The sequence below is a fragment of the Lolium rigidum genome, chromosome 6 (assembly GCF_022539505.1).
Source record: "Lolium rigidum isolate FL_2022 chromosome 6, APGP_CSIRO_Lrig_0.1, whole genome shotgun sequence".
Classification (NCBI taxonomy): domain Eukaryota; kingdom Viridiplantae; phylum Streptophyta; class Magnoliopsida; order Poales; family Poaceae; genus Lolium; species Lolium rigidum.
This window is the reverse complement of record NC_061513.1, coordinates 223,090,950-223,110,453: the sequence shown is the minus strand read 5'-3', so window position 1 is coordinate 223,110,453 and position 19,504 is coordinate 223,090,950. Positions and strand designations below refer to the sequence as shown.

General features: G+C 42.4%; 1 protein-coding gene across 1 annotated transcript; it reads left to right on the top strand.

The window, feature by feature from the left end:
• Positions 1–4,221: 4,221 nt before the first annotated feature.
• LOC124667594 (peroxidase 72-like) lies at positions 4,222–6,064 on the top strand. Its single transcript, XM_047204849.1, has 3 exons — positions 4,222–4,452; positions 5,206–5,397; positions 5,480–6,064. Exons 1-3 carry the CDS (start codon positions 4,222–4,224, stop codon positions 6,062–6,064), a joined length of 1,008 nt encoding a protein of 335 aa, XP_047060805.1.
• Positions 6,065–19,504: the final 13,440 nt, after the last annotated feature.

The window sequence follows — 19,504 nt, the reverse complement described above, 5'->3', positions numbered from 1 at the left end:
CTAGCTTCCTAAACCTAGCTCCTATTTAGCTAGAATCTATTCATAGCCACAATAGCTAGTTAAATACTCTACAAATAGAGTTCGTGATAAGACTAGTCTACGATTCGTTCTTCGGAGTTTATTTGCGGTTTTACCTCATTGTAAAGTAGGAGGCTGTGATGATCATATGTAACGAGTACGTGATGTAATTCTATAGACATGCCTTGGACCCGCATATGTTTCTGTTGTACCACTCTGAGCGATATAATACTAGTGGAACGGTGCTTCATTGGTGTTATATCAGACTTGCATACTACACCATGCAGTGGTATACCGGGTCACCACATGTTCCTTGCATACCCTTGTTTTCATAAACGAGCCAGATCCATATTTTTTAGCAAGTATATCTATTTGTTCCTTGCTAGGAAAATGCATAGGAGAAATTAGGGTGGTAGGAAGCATTAATCATGTAATATATGTCTCAATTAAACCCAATCCTTAAAATGAATCCTAAGAAATAAAACTTATAGCAACTGCTCAAAAGGTCTCGGTCAATGCTCATTCCTGACATTATCCATTGGTCAAGAGCAAACTGTGTCATAGGTCACCAATAATTGTGTGTTTAAACATATGTTTGTGTATTGCAGGATAAAAAAATAGTGGCTGCTCAGCTGATCAATTGTAGGTGACTTGCAAGGAAATAATATAGAAGATTGACTCAAATGTAACACGGATACTCAAGAGCTGCTATAATCTATGCCTCACTGTTGTGGCATATGATGCAGGAACCTTCTAACTGAGCTTGCCGCCCTTCTCCTGCTGCAGGTTCTCCTTGGTGACCATTTTCTTCCATATAGTATAGTTGAAGTTCTCCAAAGATGAGACAATTTCAGGTGCTACATCATTGTTTTTCATTCCTGTTTTTCCTGGGTAATTTTTATCCGAGATATGACCATGGGCATCAAATAAGAGATTAAATATGTTTCCAGCTGTCTGCTAAATAATATTATTAGGTGTTACAGAAATCGTGTGAGCTCATAGTATTTTACTATTAGGGGGTTGGCATGTTTTATTCCTACCCGATTAGTGGTTGGTGTCGCTTTACCACATTAGTAATTTGCAATGCCTTTGATAGAAGTTAGAAATTTACATATTTTGTTCAAACAACATATTTTAACATTTCAATCTAATTTAGAGACCATGCTACTTGTAAGTTGATACCGCCCCATGTGTGAAGTAAAAAAGCCTGAGAAATCCAACCTGTATTATTTATTACCTATTTGTTTTGAGGCATGTCAGCTGCAAACTCTGCAGCTGAAATGATGAAAAGCATTGTATTTGGGTTGGCGATGCAACATTTGATTTAAGTGCAAGTATACCACTTTTGTTTTTAAATATATCTCTGTTGTATCACCAATAAAACTTGTATCAAGTATCTCAGATGTGTGTTTTCCTTTTGCTCTTACTACAGTTGTGAGAGTTATCGGATCCATTTGCGCTCTTTGGTATTATATAATATCCTTTGTGTGATCTGATATCTATGAGATCCATCATTTTGTATAGGGGTTTGAAAGATATTAAGAACTCATCCGTGTCAAGATCTTTGTTTCGGGGTTCGCCTCCTCAGGTTGAATCTGGAGAGGTAATTACTTACATACTAGGTACATTTCTTTGAGTGAGGATCCAGTGGAACCAGTGGCATCATCTACCACAACTTCAACGGATAAGAAGTAGCTTCTATTCTGAATCTGACTTGCAGAAATCCCAGGCAGATGGACAGATCAAGAAGAAAACATATACCAGAATTAGGCATCAAAACTGAAAGGCTCTTAAATCTTTTTACATGTTGGGTTCTGATATTGTTGCATATTTTAGTAAGGGGTGGATAGTAAAGCAAATGTAGCATCTTCTTTGACTATAGCAAGGACGATAAACATGTGTTGGTGATATCAGGTACAAAAAACTATCCCATTGTCGTTTGTTTGCGCTATCTTCAACTTAGTTTTTGGTTGATTCCTTCTTCTCTTTTCCACGATTCCCATCTTTTGGTCATATAAGTTGCAAGTATCTGTTCTTCCTATGTCTTTTGCGTGACCTGGACTATGAAGATTGTGTTGCTCCCTTCTGTAGTTGGCTGTTGGCCTATCAATATAAACTAAGTGTACATTGCGATGATGCTGTTGTGCACCTCATGTGGATGCCACTTCTATTGCTTCTTCATGCTTGATGTATGTGTGTTACTTTCGCTTTGTCATGTTATTGGTAGCGTGGTTAATTATGTGTGGCTCTAGACCATCCTGCTTTCACCAGGAAACTGACATTTGTAGACTCTTGGGTGAGTGGAATTATCCAGTAAACTGTAAAGGTTCACTTATGCTTATGGATGTATTGTTGTTACATTTTCTGTTCCACCCTTAATCCCATTTACATGTAGATCTATTTGAATTTCACGGGATCGTGCGCCAAGGCGCACATGTAAATCTAGTTCTGATAATTCTCAAATGTTATTCGACATTGACCATCTTATCCAACAGCAAGATTTCAGTCAGTTGGAAGCTCCGTTTACCAAACAAGAAATTGATTTTATTGTATCTCAGATGCCTAATGAAAAATCTGCAGGGCCCCTTTTTATAATATCATTGACCCCTAAAATGGCTTTTTTATGAAAAAATGTTAGGGTATTATATGCAATCAGTTCTACAGATTATGTGAAGAGATTCATAGTGGCAATCTTGACATCCATATCATCAACACGGTTTTTATAACATTGACCCCTAAAATCAATGATCCTATATGTTCTGCAGACTTCATGCCCATCACACTGGTTAGCATGGCACTCAAATTCTTAAAAAAAACTTCTGGCAAATGTTAGATGGCATTTAAATCTGTGTAATTTTTCTATAATATCATTTAAACAAGCCTACAAATGGTTCGTTTCGATAAAACTTAAAATTTGAATTCTGAAACACATTCCAATATGATGGTGCACAGTAAAACTCGTCAAAACTATATACAAAAAAATTGTGTCTTGAAATTAAACTCTATGATAGTTACGAAATATTTTCTAACTCTGATGAACCAAGTTTAAAATAGATTGAAACAAATTGTTTCAAAGAAAATTTAAACATATTTCAAAAGTCAGTTTCAATTAAAAGAACAATATATATATATATATATATATATATATATATATATATATATTTAATATTGGTCTTATTATGAAGCTCCCTTCACTGAAAACTCAAATATTCAAACGGTCTACAAATTGAACTTCTCATTCAAAATCTACAAACGTTTTAGATTCTAAAACAAGGTCTAGTAGTCTGGAAGGAGAGAAATCTAATTGACACAAAATCTGTAAAATATGGAGAATTCTCATCCACCCAGCCGAGAACCTGCTCCTTGCGACATGTACACGTCCTGTGTTCTCCAGAGTAGGTGCGTATATCATCGCAGGTCTGCCTTGACCAGATTTGGTATGATTATACAAATCCTCCGAAGCGGTGCACGTTGAATAATGATCGGTCACCACCCCGCCAAAATAAGAAAACGAACCTTGCCACACAGCCATGCATGCACTACACGGTGCAGTATTAATCAACAATACGTTCCGCGCGTCCAACCTGTAACCATACTTTCTTATAGCAAAAGTAGCAGGATTAACTCAGAAGCAATGACCTTTACTTTTTATTATACAGTATAAAACGGTGTATTTTCACGTGCTGCTCGACGCTAATTAAATATGGTTAGAGTTAAAGTGAGACCTGTGATGACTGTTCTATTGCAAGATCCAACCTACATTTACAAAAGTTCAATCTTCGAGAAACCAAAATGGATCCCCAAAGTAACACTAGTAGCTACTCTCAAACAAACAAAAGTAACACAAGTATAGGATGCAGTCTCTAAGCCTTGGCTTGGGGGCAAGTTTAAAGACTTTGGAGTTGCTTGATAGAAGAATTATTGCTGAAGCAGTTGACAACAGTGCCTAGCTAATCAAGCTCACTTATTCGATACGTCTAACAAACCCAGCTGCTACGTACCCTGCTCCACCTCACCGTGTCCTCTGCTAGCTCTTCTTTCCCTTGCATCCTCCCACTATATAAACCACCCAGTGTTCACTTCATCTCACCACCCACAGCACGAGAAGCACAAGCTGATACAACATACAAGCTAGCAGCTCTCTCCCCTCGTCACTTGCAACTAGTGCAGTGCAGGGCAAATTAGTTTTGGTTGCATCTGTCCATGGCAACTTCCATGGTTTGCCTGGTTATGCTCTGCCTAGTGTCTCCACTCTTCCTGGCCGGCCCTGTCCGCAGCAACCCATGGTACGGCGGGCTGTTCCCTCAGTTCTATGACCACTCTTGCCCCAAGGCGAAGGAGATTGTGCACTCCATCGTGGCACAGGCCGTAGCCAGGGAGACCAGAATGGCGGCGTCCCTCGTCAGGCTGCATTTCCATGACTGCTTTGTCAAGGTAATTCATTTGCTTACATCGCTACTTTATACTCCTACCTTAAAGCTACATACATGGTTATGATACTTTTGCTGAACATGCTATCTGCATTCATCATACCTTCAAATGTTTCAGATGTGCATTTTATTCATAAACTCTAATAAGTTGCTCAAAAGCATCACTCAGTGTGCAATTGTTTCGCCTTTAAATATTTGTATATTTTTCATGTTAAATGTTTGCATCTTGGCATAGTAAAAGTTATCATCACCTCATCAGCATGGAAAAATCTGTAGGCTTTAGTGCTAACTGTTTACCGGTGAAAACCAAACGTTGCCCATGTGATATGAGTGCTTCTTTTAGGCCTTGTTTACTTCTAGGGTATTTATGGGGATGGGAGGGGATTATTTCGTATCCCGGAAAATCCCCACTAGTCCGTTTACTTCTCCGGTTTTGAACGACATAATCCCGAGATATCCCCTCCCATCCCCTCCCATCCCCACATTTTTTGCCTAAATCAAAAACTCTTCATCATACTAGTGTATTTTTGGGGAAGGGTATTTCAGGGGATTGGGTGAACACCAAATCCCCTCCCATCCCCATACCCATTGGGGAAAAAAATACGAGAGAAGTAAACAAGGCCTTATTTGTCTGGGTGGCATTATCGAGTCTGTATCTTGATCCATGGCTTAATGTAAAAGCACAATAATGCTGTCCTATGTGAAATGTTCATGTGACAAATATGTTTCTGTTCCGACAACATTTATCAATTTTTAGGGGTGTGACGCGTCGGTGCTGCTGGACAACAGCACCAACATTGTGAGTGAGAAGGGGTCCAACCCCAACATGAACTCCATCAGGGGTTTTGAGGTCGTCGACGAGATCAAGGTCGCCCTCGAGACTGCCTGCCCCGGCGTCGTCTCATGCGCCGACATCCTCGCACTTGCCGCTCGCGACTCTACTATCCTTGTAAGTAGCTACTAGTAAATCTTCTAGGAGAGAACAAACGGTGCCAGTGTGTGTGATACTTGGGGATCTAAACTAACTGTAGGTTGGTGGCCCGTACTGGGAGGTGCCGCTTGGCCGGAGGGACTCTCTGGGTGCCAGTATCCAGGGCTCCAACAACGACATTCCTGCCCCCAACAACACCCTCCCCACCATCATCACCAAGTTCAAGCGCCTCGGTCTCAACATCGTCGACGTCGTCGCCCTCTCCGGTGGCCACACCATCGGCCTATCCAGGTGCACCAGCTTCAGGCAGAGGCTCTACAACCAGTCCGGCAACGGCCTCGCCGACAGCACGCTGGACGTGTCCTACGCCGCACAGCTCAGGCAGGGCTGCCCGCGCTCCGGCGGCGACAACAACCTCTTCCCGCTCGACGTCGTCACCTCCACCAAGTTCGACAACTTCTACTTCAAGAACATCCTGGCCGGCAGGGGCCTGCTCAGCTCCGACGAGGTTCTGCTCACCAAGAGCGCCGAGACGGCGGCGCTCGTCAAGGCGTACGCCGACGACGTGCACCTCTTCTTCCAGCACTTCGCGCAGTCCATGGTGAACATGGGCAACATCACGCCGCTCACCGGGTCGCAGGGGGAGATCAGGAAGAACTGCAGGAGGCTCAACAACTTCCACTGATCAGTTACTGAATGTTTGATTGTAGTACGTGGAGTCGGTGTCATGTCTTGTTCAAATAAGCAAGTGTAGCTGTAATGTGGGAGTCCCAGATGGTGTTCTGTCGTGAACTCGAGATCTGTAATGGTCCAAGGATGTTATCTGTATTCAACATCAGAAGATGTTATGTAAAAGAAAACTAAGTATGTATTTGCAATGGTGGAAGGATGTATCTGTTGTCGACGTCTTAAAACAGTTGAGCACCTAAGATCGATATAAAATAACCAAGAACAAATTTACAACATAGCACCACGGGGAAGACCCATTTCACTTTGTTGTGAACTGCATGTAATACATGACTTTTATTTTATTTGAGAAATGACGATTTTTATAAAACTAAAAAGTAGGACACTGTGGTACACATAGTCGACATGCGGGTAAAAATATCCTTCATTTACTTGCTCCAACCACAAGAACATGCCCTCCGTAAACAGGACACTGTGTTTGTGTCTCCGATGAATACACCACAATGTTGGCGGAGCTTCCTTAGGGCAAAACCGGGCTTTGGCCGCCCATCCCAGGGCAAAAAAAAAAAGGTTTTCTCCTTCGTGTGCATCTATAAAACTCAGCCCGGTAAGAACCCAATTAACCGTCTGTTGTCTTAGGAACCATGTCATTTGTACATAGCTTAAAGGATGATCTGCATAGTGTGGTGGTAGGAAGTCCTACCAAGTAGCCTCAGATTGCTTTCTGTTCTATCCTGCAAATTCTTTCTGTTTTTATGTCTAAATTTTTAAAATTTCTAACAGTTTGAAGATTTCAAAGTTTCAAACTTATGAAAGTTTGAATTCTGAAGGTTTTAAATTTTCGAAATCTTAAAATCTCTGAAAGTCTGAGAAGTGAGTCCTATATTTTCTAAAAAATCAAAACGGAAAGCATGACCAAAAGTTGACTTACCAAAATAGGAAAGTCTTTGGTCAGAAAGTGATAGGGAACAAACTATTGGATGACCCGCACTCAAGGTTTTTTTTTATCTTGGGCAAACATTTTTACCGGAGGGCACCGAAATTAAAGGTTTCCACGAAATTTCGAACATCTCGGTAATTTACCATCCAAGTTATTCCAAAAGAAAAAACTGAATTTAATTATTTAACATCAAAACAAATATTGAGTACCCGAGATAGATACTATTGTTTTCATAAAAAGAGCAGTCAGGGCTTTGCTCTTGAAACCGCCCCCACGCAGGTTCAAATCTGATGCGTTTCTTTTTAGTTTGATTTAGCACTATAGAGCGACTAAATATACTTCACAAAAGAATTATACCTCAGGAGGTGAAGTCGAACCCCCGATTGCTAAGGCCGACCGAATGGCACTACCAATGGCATGCATAGGCTTTTTAACCTTGTTACTGAACTTTAAATTTAAATGTATCCGATTTTTTTGTCCGTTAGCACTGTTTCTCGGAGGGAAACGAGAATTCCAATTTTTTTCTGAAGTTTCTCAGAAATCTGAGCCAAGAAAAAGAATCCTGGCTGCAGTTATCGTCCAACGTTGAACCAGCGTCGAAAGCAAAATACTCCTTAGTAAAGTAAAGTAGCTCAGTGTGAAAGAAGATTTAAATAGCAATAAAGGCTTGCTTAACTACACGGATCTGCAGCACCCAAGCAAATTGCTGCCTTTTTTGAAAATTTTGAAAGCCATACTTTTGAGGTTCAGAAAATTTCAGAAACAAAATCGGGAACACGCATACATGGTCCATATAATCATGCAAAGTTTAGGTAGAAAAAGCGTATTCTTTTGGCGTATAGAAAAAAGGTGTAACTAGTTCTCAATCAACTGAAAATTAACTTAGTTCCAGTCAAGTGTTGTCATTCCCATAACTGTTTTACAATTTAAATTTTTTAATTGTAACTCAACTTGTTACTAAAAAAATCCCAATTGCAAATTGACTTGTAGATGAAGAATCATAGTTACAACTTCACTTGCAACTGAAGTATTCTCAGTTACAACCCCATTTAAAACTGAAAATCACTCATAAAACGCACAAGTCGCAATGCAAATCTGTTGGTTTTGAATTTGGCTGAGCACTAAGTCACTAGCAATTCCGATAGAAAAGAAACCAAATTTATGAATGCGTATAGGAGTTAAAATTTACTTTTTGTCAGAAAATTATCTTTTTGTGTTTTAAACAGATTTTAATTTTTGGGTTTTAAACGAATATTCTGGTGTACATTTTGGATGTCTATCTTGCTATGCTTTTTGTTTTGACATATTGTTTAGAGACTCAATAAGTTTGAGTTTCAAAAAAAAAAGGAATGGGGTGCATAAGAATACTTGTTATGTTTTAGCGGGAAGCAAACTCCTCTATTATGATTCATCTTAATTCGTATCTCATATCCTTTTCTACTTCTTTTGTCGAAGGCTGATTGACCTAGAGAACTAGCCTGGCAACTTTGTCCTGTGACGATAACAAAGTTAGCTACGTACTGTGTGATCAGCTCAATCGATAGTCACATACCTATTGACCTGCTTCGCTCATGCATTGATGCATGCAGCGACAGACGATCAAACCTAATTCTCCGTAGACGGGAAGAGAGGGGGATCAAATTATAAAATAACTGAAAGAGCCGGGCCGACAGGAGCAGTAGGAGCACAAGCCGAGCAAACCTAGTTTCTTTCGGCGCGCCTTTAATGCCGGACAACATTTGATTTTCTATTCGATTTGTGTCATCGTATCATCTCGTCAGTCACCTAAGAGCATCTGCAATCGCCGTCTTCAAAGCATCCTCAAATCTCAAATCTTTTTGGAGGACGCCGAACATTTAACCGGTTTAGTCGCGCTCCCTAAAAGCTCTTTCTTTTCGGCGACCTAATATGTTGGCCGGCGTTCTGAGGCCGTCCCCGTTTCACATCGGGGAAACGAGCCCCGACTGGCGGATCCGACGCGTCAGTGACATGCAGGAAATTTAATTGAAATTTAATTAGTCTCCCGCCACATCGTGCCTCTCCAGCCACATCGCGCCCTCCTACTGCCAGCCGCACATTTCACTACCCTGCCAAAAGATTTCACCCCTCCTACACTTCCCGCCGCCAGCCGCACATTTCTCTACCCTGCAAAAAGATTTCACCCCTCTCGTCGATTCATTTCTCCCTCCCGCCACCGCTACTCTCTCCCAGCCATGGCGCCGACACTCCCCAAAAAACTGGTCAAGAAATCGGCCACAAAGCCACCGAGCAAGGAGGCGGCAAAGAAGGGGCCAAAAGCGCCCTTCGCGAAGCCGCAGAAGGCGCCGGTGAAGCCGGAGGAGTGGACCGAAGAACAGTGTCAGTAAGACAACCTGCAGCGCAAGTTGTCGACGGCGGAGCGGAGGGAGCTGTGGGTGGTGGAGCAAGCGAGGAAGACGGCAGCGTCGCTTGTGCAGCAGAAGGCCGTGCTGGAGTTGTTCGATGAGCGCGTACAGTTCGGGAATGGCATCCCCGTCGACATCTGGTTTCTTCGGCGAGGCTACATCGGCGACACCCAGGTGCCTGACACCGCGCTTGTCACCGCGGTACGAGGATGCTCAGGTGCACATCGGCTTCAACCCGAACATTGTGTTCTCCCCTACATACGACGAGCAGCAGCGCCAGGAAGTCCACGGTGCGTGCGGTGTTGCCTTCACTGACCGCAGGGGCCCGCTCCAATTCGAGGGTATCGGTGCTCCGTTCGGGGAAGAGGAGGCAGCACGCGAGGACGAGGACGGCGACTAGGATGACGAAGAGGACGGAAAAGAAGAAGACGAGGAGGAGGATGCCGTGGAGGATGCAAAGGATCTCGTTGAGGTTGATGTGGTTGTTGTGAGGCCCCAAGTGGAAGGTTCTGGAAGATCATTGCCTTTGCGACTCGTGGGCGAAGGTGAGCCTCGACTCGATAATCGGCGCCAACCAAAAGCACGAGAAGTAATGGGCGAGGATCAAGGCAGAGTTCGACGAGCGCAGGTTCGTCTACAAGGATTACCGCACGATGCCAATGAAGAGGATCCAAAAGGCAATGTCGACGCGTTGGGCCATCATCCAGGTGTCGGTGAACTTATTCCATGGACTCCATTCCGAGCTCAAGAACAGAGGGGATAGCGGCACAAACACCGGCGACTTGGTATGCCTCTTTCTACCACCAATTTAGCGCATTTTTCAATCACGATCTGATAGTCTATTGCACTCCCTTTTATTAGTGCAGCCACGCCATGCGGCTGTACCGGAAGAATTCAGATGGGTTTAGAACTTTCGTGTTTCTGCATTGCTATAGGAAGCTGAAACCCTGCGAGAAGTGTCGGTTGATGCGTGTTGCCTTGTCCAAGGGGAAAGATGGCGCCATTGATCTGGATGCGCCGCTCGCAACATCGGCAGGGCACCCTATCGGCAACAACGCTGCCAAGGCTGCCTTGCTGGATGCAACAGCGATCGAGAAGACGCAGTTATCGATCAACAAGTGCCTCGCCGACGTATCCTCGGCCCTGCTCATTGATACCTCTCCAACGTACCAATAATTTCTGATGTTCCATGCTTGTTTTATGACAATACTTACATGTTTTGCTTGCACTTTATAATGTTTTTATGCGTTTTCCGGAACTAACCTATTAACAAGATGCCGAAGGGCCAGTTGCTGTTGTTTTCTGTTGTTTTTGGTTCCAGAAAGGCTGTTCGGGCAATATTCTCGGAATTCGACGAAACGAAGACCCAACATCTTATTTTTCCCGGAACCTTCCAGAAAGTCAGAGGGGGACCAGAGGGGTGCCCTGGGGGCCCCACACATGTGGGCCGCGCGGGCTCCACCCTGGCCGCGCCGGCCTAGTGTGAGGAGGCCCTGTGGCCCCTCCGACTCCGACTCTTCGCCTATATAAGCCCTTTCGACCTAAAAACGCGATATCAATTGACGAAACTCCAAAAAGACTCCAGGGGCGCCGCCACCATCGCGAAACTCTGTTTCGGGGGACAGAAGTCTCTGTTCCGGCACCCTGTCGGGACGGGGAAGTGCCCCCGGAAGCCATCTCCATCAACTCCACCGCCTCCATCATGCTCCGTGAGTAGTTCCCCCATGGACTACGGGTTCTAGCTGTAGCTAGTTGGTATTCTCTCCCCCATGTACTTCAATACAATGATCTCATGAGCTGCCTTACATGATTGAGATTCATCCGATGTAATCGGTGTTGTGTTTGTCGGGATCCGATGGATTGTTACATTATGATTGTCTATCTACAAAGTTTATGAAGTTATTGTTGCTGCAATCTTGTTATGCTTAATGCTTATCACTAGGGCCCGAGTGGCATTATCATAGATTTAAGCTCTATACTTATTGCTTAGATTGTATCTACAAGTTGTATGCACATGTCTATGTCCGGAACCAAAGGCCCCAAAGTGACAGAAATTGGGACAACTGGCGGGGAAGGCTTAGATATGAGGATCACATGTTTTCACGGAGTGTTAATGCTTTGCTCCGGTGCTCTATTAAAAGGAGTGTCTTAATTTCCAGTAGATTCCCTAGAGGCCCGGCTGCCACCGGCTGGTAGGACAAAAGATGTTGTACAAGTTTCTCATTGCGAGCACGTATGACTATATATGGAAAACATGCCTACATGATTAATAATCTTGATGTTCTGTCTTAATGCTATTTCAATCCTATCAATTGCACAACTGTAATTTGTTCACCCAACACTTGTTATTGGAGAGTTACCACTATTGTAGATAGCTGGGAACCCCGGTCCATCTTTCATCATCATATACTCGTTCTACATGACATTGGAAGTAGTATCAACTATTTTCTGGTGTCATTGCTCTCATATTACTGCTACTCGCTTGCTGTGTTACTGTTACTACTGCTCTCATATTACTGCTGCTTTCACATCACCTCTGTTACTAGTGCTTTTCCAGGTGCAGCTGAATTGACAACTCAGTTGTTAAGGCTTATAAGTATTCTTTACCTCCCCTTGTGTCGAATCAATAAATTTGGGTTTTACTTCCTGATACGTCTCCGACGTATCGATAATTTCTTATGTTCTATGCCATATTATTGATGATACCTACATGTTTTATGCACACTTTATGTCATATTCTTGCATTTTCTGGAACTAACCTATTAACAAGATGCCGAAGTGCCGATTGCTCGTTTTCTGCTGTTTTTGGTTTCGGAAATCCTAGTAACGAAATATTCTCGGAATTGGACGAAATCAAAGCCCGGGGGCCTATTTTTCCACGAAGCTTCCGAAGTCCGAAGACGAGACGAAGAGGGGCCACGGGGTGGCCAAACCCTAGGGCGGCGCGGCCCCCCTTGGCCGCGCGGCCCCGTGGTGTGGGCCCCCGTGCCGCCTCTTGACTTGCCCTTCCGCCTACTTAAAGCCTCCGTGACGAAACCCCAGTACCGAGAGCCACGATACGGAAAACCTTACTGAGACGCCGTCGCCGCCGATCCCATCTCGGGGGATCCAGGAGATCGCCTCCGGCACCCTGCCGGAGAGGGGATTCATCTCCCGGAGGACTCTACACCGCCATGGTCGCCTCCGGAGTGATGAGTGAGTAGTCTACCCCTGGACTATGGGTCCATAGCAGTAGCTAGATGGTTGTCTTCTCCTCATTGTGCTATCATTCTCGGATCTTGTGAGCTGCCTAACATGATCAAGATCATCTATCTGTAATTCTATATGTTGTGTTTGTCGGGATCCGATGGATAGAGAATACTATGTCATGTTAATTATCAAGTTATTATACATGTGTTGTTTATGATCTTGCATGCTCTCCGTTTCTAGTAGAGGCTCGGCCAAGTTTTTACTTTTAACTCCAAGAGGGAGTACTTATGCTCGATAGTGGGTTCATGCCTGCATTGACACCGGGACGAGTGATCAGAAAGTTCTAAGGTTGTGTTGTGCTGTTGCCACTAGGGATAAAACATTGGCGCTATGTCCAAGGATGTAGTTGTTGATTACATTACGCACCATACTTAATGCAATTGTCTGTTGTTAGCAACTTAATACTGGAGGGGGTTCGGATGATAACCTGAAGGTGGACTTTTTAGGCATAGATGCAGTTGGATGGCGGTCTATGTACTTTGTCGTAATGCCCAATTAAATCTCACTATACTTATCATGTCATGTATGTGCATTGTTATGCTCTCTCTATTTGTCAATTGCCCGATCGTAATTTGTTCACCCAACATGCTTTATCTTATGGGAGAGACACCTCTAGTGAACTGTGGACCCCGGTCCATTCTTTAATACTCGAAATACAAATCTCGCTGCAATACTTGTTTTACTATTTTCTCTGCAAACAATCATCTTCCACACAATACGGTTAATCCTTTGTTACAGCAAGCCGGTGAGATTGACAACCTCACTGTTTCGTTGGGGCAAAGTACTTTGGTTGTGTTGTGCAGGTTCCACGTTGGCGCCGGAATCTCTGGTGTTGCGCCGCACTACATCCCGCCGCCATCAACCTTCAACGTGCTTCTTGGCTCCTCCTGCTTCGATAAACCTTGGTTTCTTTCTGAGGGAAAACTTGCTGCTGTGCGCATCATACCTTCCTCTTGGGGTTGCCCAACGAACGTGTGAAATACACGCCATCAAGCTCTTTTTCTGGCGCCGTTGCCGGGGACCCGAAGAAAAGTTACACCACAAAGATTTCTATCTCCCACGTCAACGCACGCCGGCAGCTCTTTTCCGGCGCCGTTGCCGGGGAGATCAAGACACGCCTGCAAGGGGAGTCTCCACTTCTCAATCTCTTTACTTTGTTTTTGTCTTGCTTTATTTTATTTACTACTTTGTTTGCTGCATTATATCAAAACACAAAAAAATTAGTTGCTAGCTTTACTTTATATACTGTCTTGTTTGCTATATCAAAAACACAAAAAAAATTAGTTTACTTGCATTTACTTTATCTAGTTGCTTTATTTACTACTACTGAAATGAGTAATCCTGAAGTTGAAGTTCGTTCATTTAAGCAACAAGGGGGAGAATGTTTAAAAGATGCTTGGTATAGAATTAGTGATGCCCATAATAGGTGCACTAAGAAACACTCCACCACTATCCTACTCAGGAATTTTTATGTCGGTATCTCTAGCTGGAATAGATATGTTCTTGATTGTCTCGCGGGGGGTAACTTTCTAGGCGCCCCCGCTTTAGAAGCTAGTTGCATTATTGAGAGTTTATTTGGAACACCACCTGTTAATGAAACTAAAAGTGAAACCTCCCTTGAGGATGTTATGAAAAAATTGGAAACCATAGAGAAAAATTGTAGCGTTGAAACTAAATTGGAAATATTACTTGATAATACTGATAAACTTGATAAAATCCTGGGAGGAATTAATGAAAGAATTGCTACTCTAGAAACTTGTGCTATCCATGATAATCAAACCCATAGAATTGGTAAACTTGAAAAAGCTATGGGAAAATTGGGTTCAACTTTTTCTTCTCTTAAATTTAATGAGAAAGCTTACGTGGGTAAGGAGCAAAAATTCATGCATGTCTCTAAGGTGCCTAAGCCAAAGAATTACTATAGGCCTAAAATTGATAAAACTCCCAACACCGCTGGTAATGATGTTGATGCTTCATCCTTCGATAACACTTGAGTTACATTTTCTGCGCCTAGCTGAAAGGCGTTAAAGAAAAGCGCTTATGGGAGACAACCCATGTTTTTACCTACAGTACTTTGTTTTTATTTTGTGTCTTGGAAGTTGTTTACTACTGTAGCAACCTCTCCTTATCTTAGTTTTATGTTTTGTTGTGCCAAGTAAAGTCTTTGATAGAAAAGTAAGTACTAGATTTGGATTACTGCGCAGAAACAGATTTCTTTGCTGTAACGAATCTGGGTCTAATTCTCTGTAGGTAACTCAGAAAATTATGCCAATTTACGTGAGTGATCCTCAGATATGTAAGCAACTTTCATTCAATTTGAGCATTTTCGTTTGAGCAAGTCTGGTGGCCTAATAAAATCCATATTTACGGACTGTTCTGTTTTGACAGATTCTGTCTTTTATTTCGCATTGCCTCTTTTGCTATGTTGGATGAATTTCTTTGATCCATTAATGTCCAGTAGCTTTATGCAATGTCCAGAAGTGTTAAGAATGATTGTGTCACCTCTGAACATGTGAATTTTTATTATGCACTAACCCTCTAATGAGTTGTTTCGAGTTTGGTGTGGAGGAAGTTTTCAAGGATCAAGAGAGGAGTATGATGCAATATGATTAAGGAGAGTGAAAGCTCTAAGCTTGGGGATGCCCCGGTGATTCACCCCTGCATATATTAAGAAGACTCAAGCGTCTAAGCTTGGGGATGCCCAAGGCATCCCCTTCTTCATCAACAACATTATCAGGTTCCTCCCCTGAAACTATATTTTTATTCGGCCACATCTTATGTACTTTGCTTGGAGCGTCGGTTTGTTTTTGTTTTTGTTTTGTTTGAATAAAATGGATCCTAGCATTCACTTTATGGGAGAGAGACACGCTCCGCTGTTGCATATGGACAAATATGTCCTTAGGTTCTACTCATAGTATTCATGACGAAGTTTCTCCTTCGTTAAATTGTTATATGGTTGGAATTGGAAAATGCTACATGTAGTAACTCTAAAAATGTCTTGGATAATTTGATACTTGGCAATTGTTGTGCTCATGTTTAAGCTCTTGCATCATATACCTTGCACCCATTAATGAAGAAATACTTAGAGCTTGCTAATTTGGTTTGCATATTTAGTTTCTCTAGAGTCTAGATAACATCTAGTATTGAGTTTTGAACAACAAGGAAGACGGTATGGAGTCTTATAATGTTTACCATATGTCTTTTATGTGAGTTTTGCTGTACCGTTCATCCTTGTGTTTGTTTCAAATAACCTTGCTAGCCTAAACCTTGTATCGAGAGGGAATACTTCTCATGCATCCAAAATACTTGAGCTAACCACTATGCCATTTGTGTCCACCATACCTACCTACTACATGGTATTTATCCGCCATTCCAAAGTAAATTGCTTGAGTGCTACCTTTAAAATTCCATCATTCACCTTTGCAATATATAGCTCATGGGACAAATAGCTTAAAAACTATTGTAGTATTGAATATGTACTTATGCACTTTATCTCTTATTAAGTTGCTTGTTGAGCGGTAACCATGTTTCGGGGACGCCATCAACTATTCCTTGTTGGATATCATGTGAGTTGCTATGCATGTCCGTCTTGTCCGAAGCAAGAGAGATCTACCACCTTCATGGTTGGAGCATGCATATTGTTAGAGAAGAACTTTGGGCCGCTAACTAAAGCCATGATTCATGGTGGAAGTTTCGGTTTGGACACATATCCTCAATCTCATATGAGAATAATAATTGTTGCCACATGCTTATGCATAAAAGAGGAGTCCATTATCTGTTGTCCATGTTGTCCCGGTATGGATGTCTAAGTTGAGAATAATCAAAAGCGAGAAATCCAAAATGCGAGCTTTCTCCTTAGACCTTTGTACAGGCGGCATGGAGGTACCCCATTGTGACACTTGGTCAAAACATGTGCATTGCAAAGATCCGGTAGTCCAAGTTAATTAGGACAAGGTGCGGGCACTATTAGTATACTATGCATGAGACTTGCAACTTGTAAGATATAATGTACATAACTCATATGCTTTATTACTACCGTTGACAAAATTGTTTCATGTTTTCAAAATAAAAGCTCTAGCACAAATATAGCAATCGATGCTTTCCTCTTTGAAGGACCATTCTCTTTACTTTTATGTTGAGTCAGTTCACCTATCTCTCTCCACCTCAAGAAGCAAACACTTGTGTGAACCGTGCATTGATTCTTACATACTTGCATATTGTACTTGTTATATTACTCTATGTTGACAATTATCCATGAGATATACATGTTACAAGTTGAAAGCAACCGCTGAAACTTAATCTTCCTTTGTGTTGCTTCAATACCTTTACTTTGATTTATTGCTTTATGAGTTAACTCTTATGCAAGACTTATTAATACTTGTCTTGAAGTACTATTCATGAAAAGTCTTTGCTTTATGATTCACTTGTTTACTCATGTCATCACCATTGTTTCGATCGCTGCATCCACTACATATGTTTACAAATAGTATGATCAAGGTTATGATGGCATATCACTTCAGAAATTATCTTTGTTATCGTTTTACCTGCTCGGGACGAGCAGAACTAAGCTTGGGGATGCTTGATACGTCTCCGACGTATCGATAATTTCTTATGTTCTATGCCATATTATTGATGATACCTACATGTTTTATGCACACTTTATGTCATATTCTTGCATTTTCTGGAACTAACCTATTAACAAGATGCCGAAGTGCCGATTGCTTGTTTTCTGCTGTTTTTGGTTTCAGAAATCCTAGTAACGAAATATTCTCGGAATTGGACGAAATCAAAGCCCAGGGGCCTATTTTTCCACGAAGCTTCCGGAAGTCCGAAGACGAGACGAAGAGGGGCCACGGGGTGGCCAAACCCTAGGGCGGCGCGGCCCCCTTGGCCGCGCGGCCCTGTGGTGTGGGCCCCCGTGCCGCCTCTTGACTTGCCCTTCCGCCTACTTAAAGCCTCCGTGACGAAACCCCCGGTACCGAGAGCCACGATACGGAAAACCTTACTGAGACGCCGTCGCCGCCGATCCCATCTCGGGGGATCCAGGAGATCGCCTCCGGCACCCTGCCGGAGAGGGGATTCATCTCCCGGAGGACTCTACACCGCCATGGTCGCCTCCGGAGTGATGAGTGAGTAGTCTACCCCTGGACTATGGGTCCATAGCGGTAGCTAGATGGTTGTCTTCTCCTCATTGTGCTATCATTGTCGGATCTTGTGAGCTGCCTAACATGATCAAGATCATCTATCCGTAATTCTATATGTTGTGTTTGTCGGGATCCGATGGATAGAGAATACTATGTCATGTTAATTATCAAGTTATTATACATGTGTTGTTTATGATCTTGCATGCTCTCCGTTTCTAGTAGAGGCTGCGGCCAAGTTTTTACTTTTAACTCCAAGAGGGAGTACTTATGCTCGATAGTGGGTTCATGCCTGCATTGACACCGGGACGGTGACGAGAAAGTTCTAAGGTTGTGTTGTCTTGTTGCCACTAGGGATAAAACATTGGCGCTATGTCCAAGGATGTAGTTGTTGATTACATTACGCACCATACTTAATGCAATTGTCCGTTGTTAGCAACTTAATACTGGAGGGGTTCGGATGATAACCTGAAGGTGGACTTTTTAGGCATAGATGCGATTGGATGGCGGTCTATGTACTTTGTCGTAATGCCCAATTAAATCTCACTATACTTATCATGTCATGTATGTGCATTGTTATGCTCTCTCTATTTGTCAATTGCCCGATTGTAATTTGTTCACCCAACATGCTTTATCTTATGGGAGAGACACCTCTAGTGAACTGTGGACCCCGGTCCATTCTTTAATACCTGAAATACAAATCTGCTTGCCAATACTTGTTTTACTATTTTCTCTCGCAAACAATCATCTTCCACACAATACGGTTAATCCTTTGTTACAGCAAGCCGGTGAGATTGACAACCTCACTGTTTCGTTGGGGCAAAGTACTTTGGTTGTGTTGTGCGGGTTCCACGTTGGCGCCGGAATCTCTGGTGTTGCGCCGCACTACATCCCGCCGCCATCAACCTTCAACGTGCTTCTTGGCTCCTCCTGGTTCGATAAACCTTGGTTTCTTTCCGAGGGAAAACTTGCTGCTGTGCGCATCATACCTTCCTCTTGGGGTTGCCCAACGAACGTGTGAAATACACGCCATCACTTCCCTCGAAGACTGTTGCGATCCCCTATACTTGTGGGTTATCAAGACTATTTTCTGGCGCCGTTGCCGGGGAGGCATAGCTCTACTCATAAGTTCACTTGGGGAGTACACTCTATCTCTCTCTCTGTCTTTTTTTTATTTTATTTTGTTTTTCTTAGTTTACTTTTGTTTGGTTTGTTTTTGTCTTGTTTTATTTTCCTCATATACCCGAAAATCCATAAAAAATTTGAAACCCGAAAAATTAAAAACTGTTGCTATGGGAGAACCTACAACCTATTTGGAGCTTATTGCATTATGTAATAATTATAGAGAATCAAGAACGGGGAAAGTTATGAGTGATGTTATAGAAAAATTGAATACAATTGCTAAAATCTTGCTTAAACGCCATGATATAAACTGTTGCTCTAAACAGGATACTAAACATCTTAAATTTCAATGTGGCTTTTGTGAGGAAGTTTTAATTAAGAACTATAATTGGAATAGCTATATTCATCTTGGGTTCTAAGAGGTAGAACAATTTGTTTTGTTTATGGGAGCTTCTGAGATCGAATCCTTCATTGCTAAAAATTATGAAACTTGTGTAGTTTGTAAGGACCTTAAAGATTATGTCTCTTCTATCCTTAATTTTTGCATAGAAAGCTACAGTGATAATCCTTATATCATTGATTATAAAGAGAGACTCATTAAT